Source organism: Furipterus horrens, unplaced genomic scaffold (genome assembly GCF_987537825.1).
Source record: "Furipterus horrens unplaced genomic scaffold, mFurHor1.1.pri manual_scaffold_13, whole genome shotgun sequence".
Lineage (NCBI taxonomy): Eukaryota > Metazoa > Chordata > Mammalia > Chiroptera > Furipteridae > Furipterus > Furipterus horrens.
In genome coordinates, this window is record NW_028327183.1 from 35,525,412 (window position 1) to 35,536,440 (window position 11,029).

General features: G+C 46.1%; 1 protein-coding gene across 1 annotated transcript; it reads right to left on the reverse strand.

Annotated features, from left to right (window-relative positions):
- Window positions 1-383: 383 nt before the first annotated feature.
- Window positions 384-7,906, reverse strand: ZNF792 (zinc finger protein 792). Its single transcript, XM_090261020.1, has 4 exons — window positions 7,463-7,906; window positions 4,999-5,125; window positions 4,358-4,480; window positions 384-3,690 (listed from the first exon to the last, which is right to left on the reverse strand). The coding sequence occupies exons 1-4, from the start codon at window positions 7,496-7,498 to the stop codon at window positions 2,072-2,074; spliced, it is 1,905 nt and encodes a 634-aa protein (XP_090117146.1). The 5' UTR covers window positions 7,499-7,906; the 3' UTR covers window positions 384-2,071.
- Between the last annotated feature and the right edge of the window lie 3,123 nt (window positions 7,907-11,029).

Below are 11,029 nucleotides of genomic sequence, written 5' to 3' on the forward strand. Positions count from 1 at the left end.
ATTCTGACGCATACTACATGAGTGAATCTTGAGGATATTATGCTAAGTGATATTAGCCTGCCACAAAAAGACAAATACTATATGATTTCATATATGAGGTTCCTAGTGCAGTCAAATAGCAACAGAAAGTAGGGTGGTGGTTTCCAGGGGCTTGGAAGGGGGGAATTAGGAGTTATTATTTAATGGGTGTAGAGTTTCAGTTTTATAAGATGAAAAGTAGAGATGAATGATGGTGATGATTGAACAGTATACTCATGTGCTTAATACCACTGAACTGTTCACTTAGAGGGTTAACATAATAAATTTGATATTATGTGTATTTTACCAGAATTTTAATTTACAAAATAAAGCAAATTGTGGATTCATTCAACTGAGCGCTAATCAACAGTAAAAGGAATGAACTATTCATACACACAACATAGATGTTCCCAAGATAATTGTCCTGTGTGAAAGAAAACAGACCAAAAATTGAGTAAATACTTTAGGATTCCAGTTGTATAAAATTCCACAGAAGAAAAACAAACCTATATGAAAAAGGTAAATTAATAAATTCCTTGGGATGTAGTTAATGGTTTCCTGGGAAAGACAAAGAGGATTAATAAAGGGCCACAAAGTTTCTTTGTGGGTGATAGATAGGTTTATTATCATGACTCTAGTGTTGGTTCCCTGAGTATATACATACTCAAAAATTTACAAAATTGTACACATTAAATATGTACAGCCAATTATTGCCTGACAATTTTATCTCAACAAAGCATTAAAAGAAATTGTTGCGTGTAAGAATCTGATCTCCATTCATTTTAGAAAACTGGAAGATTTGGCAACTCTACTATCTTGCTCCTTGCCTTGGCAGCAAAAGTGGCTGGCTGTGTCGCAAAGGCTACATCCCTGGAGGACAGAATCTACCTTCTCTCAGGCCTCATTTTTCTGCCAGTGCAACAATGGCCTTGAGATAGTGCAGTGAGCCTTCATTAATCCACAAAACTTTTTAGATTATTTGCTCTGCCAGTAATCTTAGTCATTGAACAGAGGTCTGGTGGTCTGGAAATTTCTGCAAAGCCTGAATCCTGCAGTCAGATTCAAGGGAACATTTGTAGATGCACTTTTAAAACAGGTACATTCCCTCTAGTTTGCTTCAGTGTTACCTACTCCTTGTTATAACTCCTAGTGTTTCTGTACAAATTATGATCCCACTGGACTCAATAAGTCATTCAACCAAAGACTTACAATGAAATACTAGATGTTAGACTTCAAGGTATATGGCTACTTGGCAGGTGCCAAATAAATAGTGTCTGTTCAACAGGGCTAGGGAATATGAGGCCTCCCCTGGGAAAAGGGGGCCTAATTTATGCTACTCTCAGATGCACTGGAGTTTGTCACAAATGCCCCTTCCTCAGGCTAATCTCTGGTCCACAAAAATTCAGGCCATTCAGACTACAACATTAGCCCCCCAAAAGCCCTAAAATTTTCCCTAGGAGGTCTTGTATACCATTACAAATGGGGCCAAAACTGTCTGGACTGAGCTGTTCTCTGCCATCGTGCTATTTTCTCTGAGACAATAAATTTGGGAACCCCTTTAACCTGGTAGACCATAATTCTGTTCTCAACCATTCCACACAGTGATCAGAACATCAGAACAGAGAAGATTAAAGGTGGCTTTATCAATAAGACCCTTATTATCACCCAAACCAGAGTGATGTAGAGTAGGTAGTTGGGATGGGTAAAGCAGAGGCCAGATAAATTCATCATGAGCATCATGAGATCAACAATAGCCTTGAAAATAATACACCTTCTCACCAAGCTGCCAGCAGAACCCAGACCAGGTCTTCATAGCCAAAGATGGATCATGTGCACAGCTACACAAGTAACAAAGGGAGGGAATGAGGCACTCTCATGGCCACGATTCCCTCTTAGCAAGAAGACAGAGGTCTGCCTTCCCTGAGCACAGGAAGTAGTTGGCATACCTCTGAAGACCTGCCAGTGGGCAGAACTGAGATGGCTTCTGCCAAAAAACACTGGTAAAGTCCATGGTCAGAGCATACAACTTAGCTCCAGAAAGCTTCCAACATATCTAGCATTCATAGGGAATCTCCCTAGTGTGAATATCTGGATGAACAAGGTCCCAGTTTTGGCTGATGGCTCCCTCATAAAGACTGCTCTCAGAACTTATCTCTAGTGTGTATTGTTGTGAAGGAGGAAGCACATTCTCTGTACTCCTCTCTCTACTGTGAATTTTCTGATGCCGAATGAGGGTAGGCCTTTGGCTAAAGGCTTTTTCACATTCACTGCACTTATATGGCCTATCTGGGTTATGAACTTTCTGGTGCTGCCTCAGATTAGACCTTTGTCTGAAAGTTTTCCCGCATTCAAGGCATTCATAAGGCCGCTCACCGGTGTGAAGTCTCCGGTGGTTATTGAGGCTGGAGCTTTGGTTAAAGAATTTCTCACATTCAGGGCACTGATAAGGCCGTTCACCAGTGTGAAGTCTCCGATGGCTACTGAGGCTGGAACTTTGGCTGAATGATTTCCCACATTCAGGGCACTGATAAGGCTGCTCACCAGTATGGACTCTCTGATGTTTCATGAGGTCGGAGCTCCGACTGAAGGCTTTGCCACACTCACTGCACCCATAAGGCCGTTCACCAGTGTGAACTATTTGATGTTGAATGAGACTAGCAATGTGGCTAAAGAATTTCCCACATTCATTGCACTTATAAGGTCTTTCTCCAGTGTGAACTCTCCAATGTTTAATTAGGCTGGAGTTGCAGTTGAAAGATTTTCCACATTCACTACATTCATGAGCACTTTTACCAGTATGAACCCTCTTATGATGAATGAGGTTGGAGCGCTGGCTAAAGAATTTCCCACATTCATTGCACTCATAAGGCTTTTCTCCAGTGTGAACCCTCTTATGTTGAATGAGATTAGAGCTTCTGCTAAAGAATTTCCCACATTCGCTGCACACATGAGGACTTTCACCAGTATGAACTCTCTGATGTTTAATGAGACTGGAATGTTGGCTAAAGAATTTCCCACATTCACAGCACTCATAAGGCTTTCCTCTGTTGTGATCTCTTTGGTGTTGAAAGAGGCCAGTAGTGTGGCTAAAGAATATCCCACATTTGCTGCACTCATGAGGTCTTTTTGCAGTGTGGGTTCTCTGGTGTTGAGCAAGTGTGGGTTTGTCACTGAAAGCATTCCCAAATTCACAACTGTCATGGCTTTGGATAGTGCGAAAACCCTCTACGCCTTTGGTGCCCTGGTGTGGCTCCTCCACACTGTGAGTGACCTGATGCTGGAGAAAGCCAGATCTGGCCACAAAGTCCTTCCCACCCTCCCTGAATGTGAAAGGTTTCCCAGATGTGACATCTCTACAGCTCTTCACAAGCAAGGCCCTACCCTCTTGCCTTCTGACAGACTTGCCTATGTCCTGCTCCACCTTTTGTTGGTGAAAGTTTGCACTGAACTCGAACTTTCTCCCATTTGCTTCACACACATATGGTTTCTGCCTGGGGTTTGTTGCCTGGTGTTCAGCCAGTTGCAAAATGTCTTTCAAGTGTAGGTCATACGTGTCACAGGGGTAGTCCTGTGTGGATAGAGCTGTCTTGGGATTCCTGTCTTGTGACCCTCCTTCTATAGAAACATTATGCTCAGAAGGTGACTCCTCATCCTCCATTTCACAGCGAACATCTGAAAGTAGAGAAATAACTGGTAAAAATCATGTTAACTTTGATAGAAGGAAACATCCCTGTCACAAGTACATATCTAACCCAGGAATGAGTTCTAGGGACTGCTGGCAAGATGAGAGGCCTGAGGTCAGGGTAAACAATGGTCTTCTCTGCAGTATGGTGCCTGGCAAGATTACAAAACAAGGAAGGCCTTACTAGGACCAAAGATACAAGAATGGGGTATAGCATCAGGCAGAAAGGCATGGTCTCCAACTCACTTCTCTACAAAGGCTTTTCAGCAAGACCCTGGCTGCTGGGAACACATGAACCCTATGCAGAAGGGTGTGTCTAGACTCAGGAAAATCTGATTGCAATTGGGTAGCTAGTGTTTGAGGACTATTAAAAGAAATGTGCACATCTCATGGCATATTAAGTGCAGGTCCATACTGGAGAGGGCCACAGAGGGAGCTGTGGAAAGAGTGAGACATGGAGGACAGAAAGGTGGGGCACAGTCAGGGGCCCCAAGTCAAAGTAGAAATCACAAGTGGGCAATGTGTCAAGAATGGGAAGAAAAGGAGAAGAGAGATACGGTCATAGCCTTTGGCATCAAAACGATGACCATGGGAAAAGTTGCAGGTATGGTTTGAAGACAGTTAGTGACATCACATGCTCCCCCATCTCCCACTTACCAGAGCTAGGCCCATTATATGCCCCTCTTGCCATGGCTGAAGTCATGTCCACTCTGTCAGGCATCCAGAGCTCTGCCCCCATCCCCAACTGGGCAACTACGTAGGACCGAAAAGATGTAAGTCCTAAGAAAAGACAGGGCAGGTAGCACTTGCTCAAGTGAACTACTCCACCAGAGACAACTGGAAAGAAAACAAAATATTGCAAAAAGAACACACAAGGGAGGTATGGCAAGAACATCCAATGGTCACAGCAATAGTAACCACATCAGTGTCTAGAGTTCCTGATGGCAGGCCTCAGGAAATGTTAGCTAAAGGAAAAGAGCACAGAACTGTCATATGTCTGAGCAGAGACCCAGGCAGAGAGTGTCCAAGTCAGACAGGATCCACTGGGATGACTGTGAGACTCCTCATTCCTGGCCCCTTCCCCACAAAGCTTCAGGGCAGCAGGTACAGGGGCTGCTCATAAAATAGGATGGGACCTTACACACAGCTCTCCCCTGGAACTCATAACTCATACACCAGGGTACTGGGGAAGGGAGCAGCATCCCTGGTCCAGCCATGGGAAGGAAAATGCTGCCTCTTGGGAAAACAGGACAGGAAGAGATGAGCCCAGGACATCCAGGTGCAAGTGAAGGCCTTACCCAGAGAGGCTATAAGTGCAAAGTTCTCCAGCATCATGTCACAGTACAGGAGTCTCTGAGCTTCATCAAGGAGTCCCCACTCCTCCTGGGAGAAGTAGATGGTCACATCCTCAAAGGTCACACAGCCCTGCCATGATGAGGACAGTTCATTCCATGATCAGCTTCTGTCCTCAGGACTCCGGTCTGTTTCCTGCTAACCCTCCTCCCTAGTTCTCCTACTCAGGAGATCCCAGACCGTGGTTCCGTTGGCACATGCCCTTTTCTCAGGCCTCACATAACTGACAGGCAGGTGGGCAGAGACTAGCTAAGCTCTGGGCCTGAAGAGCAGAGCCAACCTCCTCTTCTGTAGGCCCCCTCCCCTAGTGTCACAAATGTCAACCCTTCCAGATACAAACAAACACGGACTCAGTCTTCTCCCTTAATCGCCAGTACCAGCTCACATTACTCCCTAATGCATACCACTTTTTGGACAGCACCTTCCTCAAACTTTGCACCTCACCACTGCATCCCTATTATGAGGGTACTCTCTCCCCATCCCAGCCCACATCACAGCCATCTTCACAAACTCCCACAGGTCACTTTGCACAAAGCATCCAGAGAGTTCTTGGCAAACAGAACCATACCATCCTGCTTCAGTTCCTGGCTCCAATCTAAGCCACCCAGAACAACAGACAGATATGTGATCCCCATGGCCCTCTTCCTGTTCTCTGTTCCAGTTGTGCCTTCATCAGTCACACTCATTTCAAAGCCAACGTCTCTGGTCCTCCTAGCCCTACTACCTTCGCTGAACTCATTTCCCCTGGGCTAATTTCCCATTCTTACTGAAAATTCCCAGGCCCCTCAAAGAGTCACCACAGGGCCTGGTGAGAAGGCAGAAGAGGAAATAAGCACCAGCCCAGGCCTCTCTGTAATATTACTTCCATTATGACTAAGCCTCAGCACCTCTCATACCTACACCCCCAGGGAAATTTGGCCATCTGTTACACAGCCCAACCACCACCACCACTACTCTTCCTTATCTGTCTTTACATTCTCAAGCCCCACCTTCCTCTGTCATTGCCACAAGGACCTGAAGTGTCACTCTCCTACATCAGACACACAGCTACACCCTTGTCCATATACCAGGTGCCACATTTTGGATGTTTCTAACTGTGGAAATAAAGGCCAACCAAATGAGAAAAGCAAAGGTTATTTATTCTGACCTTGCTATAGCAAGAGAGTCACCCATTGTCACTTATGTTTTGGCAGACTTGAGGGAAGGCAGAGGGGCAAGGAAGCTTTAGATTGGACAAACAGGAGGGACAAACGGATTCAGGTGGGCCCTGCTGGCATGTGGGAGCTGTGGGCAGGCTAACTAGAAGCAGGGCATTCTATGTGATTGCTTAGGATGCATATTTGACTTTCTCTGGTAGGACCTAAGATGGAAGAGGGAACAAAAATTATAGAAGCTGTCAGTTATTAATCAAGCCATGGCCACTTGGGGCCAGTTGTTATCGAGGTTACTGTTTAGCTTCTTGGATTGTCACTAGAGATACTGCAGTCTTACTTCCTGCAAGTCTGACTTATAGCAGGCTGGCTTCCTGGGCTGTTTATTGTAGATAGAGGTTGGTTTCTTGGGCAGGTTGCTGCAAGTTGTGAATCAAAGTTCTGTTTTTATATATGATCTGGCCATTGTCCCTTTGTGTATTCAGTCTCTCATTACCTTAACTATACCTCCCCAGAATACCGTAGCTGTGTCCAGCTGCCCACTCTCCACCTCCAGTCAGAACATCATAACTTAACATGCCTAAAACCTAACATCTGTTTTCCCACTGAAAATTCCTTCTATAACCAACTACCCCATCTCAGCTAATGGCTAATCCATCCTACCAGCTGCTAAAACCAAAATCCATGGAGTCGTTGTCCCTTCTCATTCTCACTCTCCACATCAAAAATTTTTGTCAACCCCACTTAAAAGACGACCCAAAATCCAATCACTTCCACCTCCGACCACCTGCACGACTCAGCTAGACATTGCAGTAGCCTCACCACACAGTCAGTTTTCCACTCTGCATCCACAGGTATAAGGCCTAAGTCAGCTCACCTTCCTCTGCTCTGAGCCTTCTGTGGCTCCCAACATCCTCCGAACAGAAGCCCAGCTCCTCAGCCCGCCCTTCCAAAGATTACTTGGGCCCCCCTGCTCTCTCAATCTCACCGCCAAGCATTTCCTAGGTCCTGTGCCTAGGAAACCCTTTCCTACCTCATCCCCCTACGTTTCAGAAATGGAAACCGCTCTATTTGATCCTTGACCTGTATTCTGCGCCCTAGGCTGGTAGTGACTCCCCTCCTTGGCCCCAGACTCAAAAACAGAGCAGTGGGAAAGGAGAAAAGCCACAGATTACGCCTACTTTTTCTGTCCAGGCGCCAGGCTCCCGCGGGCGGGGAGGGGTCTGAGCGCCTCAGGGCCTGTCACACGACCACTCACCTGCGCCGGGTCCCTCAGCCCTGCCGCATCTGCCATAAAGGCGGGTGACAGAGGCGGCTTTAGCGGGCTCAGCCTAGCGCCCACCTTGCCTTGCCCTGGGCAATGTGTGACCTGCGTTGCGGGTCACGCTCCTAGGCTCAGTCTCCCGGGAGCCCGGAGCGCCCCCTTTAGGGCCGCAGACAGCGTATGGCCCCTCCGGACCCTGGCGGTCCCCGACTCGGGGCGATCACAGCTGCTGCGGAGGAGGGTCCTGACCTCCGTGTCCCCCAGTCATCCGAAAAGCTGCGTAGGAAGAGCCCCATAGGAAGGGGGTACACAGACGCGCTAGGGAAGTGACTTGCTGGACTGAAATGCAGGAAGTTCCGGCCCCCTCCCTCCAGCCCCAAAGAAACGCCACTCTTCCTAAACTGTCATTGGCCCAGGGCCAGCCGGTGACGCCTCCTGAATTGTGTGCTCTCCCTTCTGCATCCGGCCAAGCGGGTGGGTTGCCGCCTGGGGAAAGGAAACCAGGCCTTTCTGGTTGTCCGTGACACTGGCCCAATCCCACCGGGAGCTTTTCCTCTTAAAGGGGCTTTTCCCAGACTTCTATGACTGCCTGGGGGCAAGCCCCGCCCTCCAGGTCTATAAAAGACCAACTTCTGCGTGTGGGAGATTAGTTTCTTGACAGTTTGGCTACATTTTTCTTCAAGGTGTGATTCATATTCTCTATTTTTCTAGAAGTCTGAGGTCCCCCTGCGGTGTGGAGTCTCCACCTGAGTTCTAAAAATTTACTAAGTTTCTGTGGCATTTCTGAAACGAAAGCAGGTCCATTTTCACTCTGGATGCTGCCAGGTAGGCCAAAGTGGGGGATTATTTCCTTCAGTAGGGCTTTCATTGTCTCCGAGGATTTCTCAGTTCTAGTAGTATAGGCTTCTATCCATCCTGAAAAGGTATCAACAAAGACTACAAGTATTTTCATCCTCAGACCCTAGTCATCTGGGTGAAGTCTATTCACCAGTCCTCAGATGGGCACTGTCCTTGGTACTGTATCTCTTCTTTCTTCTGATGGGGATCTGTCTTGGGGTTGTTATTCTGGCATGCAACACAAATTCCAGGTCCTGTGAGCCACGGTTTAATATAGGTGGTTAATGAATCCCTTCCATAGTAAGTGGCCTCGTGCAAATGCTTCAAGACTGGCTCTACTAAATGTGCAGGAAGCAGTATACTTACTCCTTTCTTACTCCTTCATCCACTATCAGCTCCTTCATCAAAATTCCAGCTCTCAGCTTTCTGTAAGTCTGCAGTCAAATATTCAGGGTCAAATTGTGTCAACTCTAGAACAGATACCAAAGGCATTTTAAACATTCCTTTAGCTCAACCAGCCAGATTGTTTCCCCTAGCCACTTCAGGTCCTCTTTCTGATGCCCAGGGCATAACTGCCACCTGTAAAGGTACCTGGACAGTTTCTAATAATTTTAAAATTTCTGCTTCATGCTAATCTCCTTTTTATTGAAGGTTAATAGACTTCTTTCCTTCCAGATGGAACTGTTAGGTTTCAGGGGTCAGTGGAGGTAGAGAAGGCCAGCAGCCAAATGGTGAACAAGATTGTTTATTGAGTATGTGACACAGCAGGCTGGGATCGAGGCAGACACCAGCAGTGAGGGTCAGGGTGGAGTGAGTTCTTAAGGAGTTCTGAGGCTTGGACTATGTAAGCAGTACAGGATAGGCTAAGTTGCCCTCTGGTACAGTCAGCAGGTTCATGGTTGGACAGTTGCCATCTGCTGATAGTCGCCTGAGTCTAGGGCAGCTTGGGGCAGGGGGAGGTCAGCTGCCTAATAGCAGACTTTGTTTTGAATGGCAGGCTTCAACCTCACAGGAACCATGTGTATGCAAAACTGGGAAAGCTTACCTTGACTTGATATAAACATTCACTCTTTTTGTGTGACAATTCTAGTGCTCTCATCAATTCAATCAGTTCAGCATTCTGAGCAGGGATTCCCAGCAGCAAGGCCTTAGCCTCCACTATTTCTTCAAGAGTCACAATTGCATACCCAGCCTTTCTGTTTCCTTTGCCCATGTAACTTTCCATCTGCATATCAAGTCCAGTCTCTTCTAAAGGATGGTCCTGTAAATTAGTTCTGCTGGAATAAACTTCATCAATTATTTCAGCACAGTCATGTTTTAGTGTGGCCAAGTCAGGCTCCAGGAGAAGAGAGGCAGGATTTAACTTACTTATAGTTTTGAGAGAGATGTTGGGATTGTGGAGAAAAATTTCTTGGTACCTGCCCATTCTTCCAACAGTGAGCCACAAATTTCCTTTTTGCTCTGGCAGGCTCAACACATGGTAGGATGAATAAATGGTGATAGGCTCTCCCAAGGGAAAACTTTTCAGCTTTCTGTGAAAGCTAGAAGATGGCTACCACAGCTCTCAAGCAGGCTGGCCACCCCTGGACAGTAAGATCTGGTTTCTTTGACAAGTATACAATGGGTTGTGGAATGTCACTAAGCATTTGGGTGAGGACTCCTAGGGCAATGCTCTACCTTTCATGAACATATAAACTCAGAGGGGTCCTCAGAGGCCTTTTGTTGTACCACCTGTACCAGACTTTTCTGCTTAAGGACTCCTTTCTTCAGTCCCTCAAGGATATACCACTTATAATGCTCTAAGAGAGAAAGGCCATTCTCATTAGGGTCCAAAGAGGGCTCAGTCAAAGGTATTGCCTTAGTAGGGTTGGGAGCTCCAACTGGATTTTCTTGGTGCAGTTTCCAAGCCTCTTCATTTGTCTTATCTAATGCCCACCTCTGCTCATCCACTGTAAGTAAAATACTCAGTAAGGCTTGTATGTCTGCTCAGTTGGGATGGTGGGTGTCAAAAAATTACATGACTAAGTCAGTTACTTTAGTAGGATCATTCTTATAAGAAAGATTTGAGTTTTTCCAGTTTAACAGATCCCATGTAGAAAACAGAATATGTGCCCAATAATATCCAGTGGGCTAGCCCTCTGGCCCTACTCCTACTGGAAGTCCTTGTCCCTACAGGTTCAGGAAAGAAAAAAACAGTTCAGGCTCACCTCCTTTGGCTCCCTCAGCTGGATAAGGAGGATGATCTTCCAGGGCTAGAGGGGCCATGGAAACCCTGACCATGCTTGCAGCAGTCATAACATCTTGCTCTTTCTGGTTGCTCTCTTCTGAGTGTCTGCTCTCTACCACAGGTAAATTTCCTTTTCTCTGGGACATTAACTTTTTCCTCTTAATACTGCATATGCATCTTTATAATATAAAGTCATAAAAGCTTATACATAAGATATTTCATACCATTGCCATGATCTTTGACAAAACAATTCTAACTGCAGTATAATATAGTAATTTAAAGACCTGTTCAGTGGCCAGTGTGCTCCTGAGTCCAGATTGTATATAAACCAAGCAGTATTTCAATAAAAGCCAATTTTTCTTAAGCCAGAATTCACCAAAAGAGGCTGTTTCCTAGAACAGAAGCTCCTCTACCAATTCTACCAGACAGAGCTCTACAGTATCACACAAACCAGAAGGCACCTTAATTCCTGACAACTGTTCTAAATCATAAGCCAG

Excerpts from the sequence above, each read along its gene's own strand:
- ZNF792 (XM_090261020.1), bottom strand. The coding sequence starts at position 7,498 with ATGGCAGATGCGGCAGGGCTGAGGGACCCGGCGCAG. Across the intron at positions 4,481-4,998 it reads TGCACTTATAGCCTCTCTGG|GACTTACATCTTTTCGGTCC; the intron begins GTAAGGCCTTCA and ends GTCTTTTCTTAG. Across the intron at positions 3,691-4,357 it reads ATATAATGGGCCTAGCTCTG|ATGTTCGCTGTGAAATGGAG; the intron begins GTAAGTGGGAGA and ends CTCTACTTTCAG.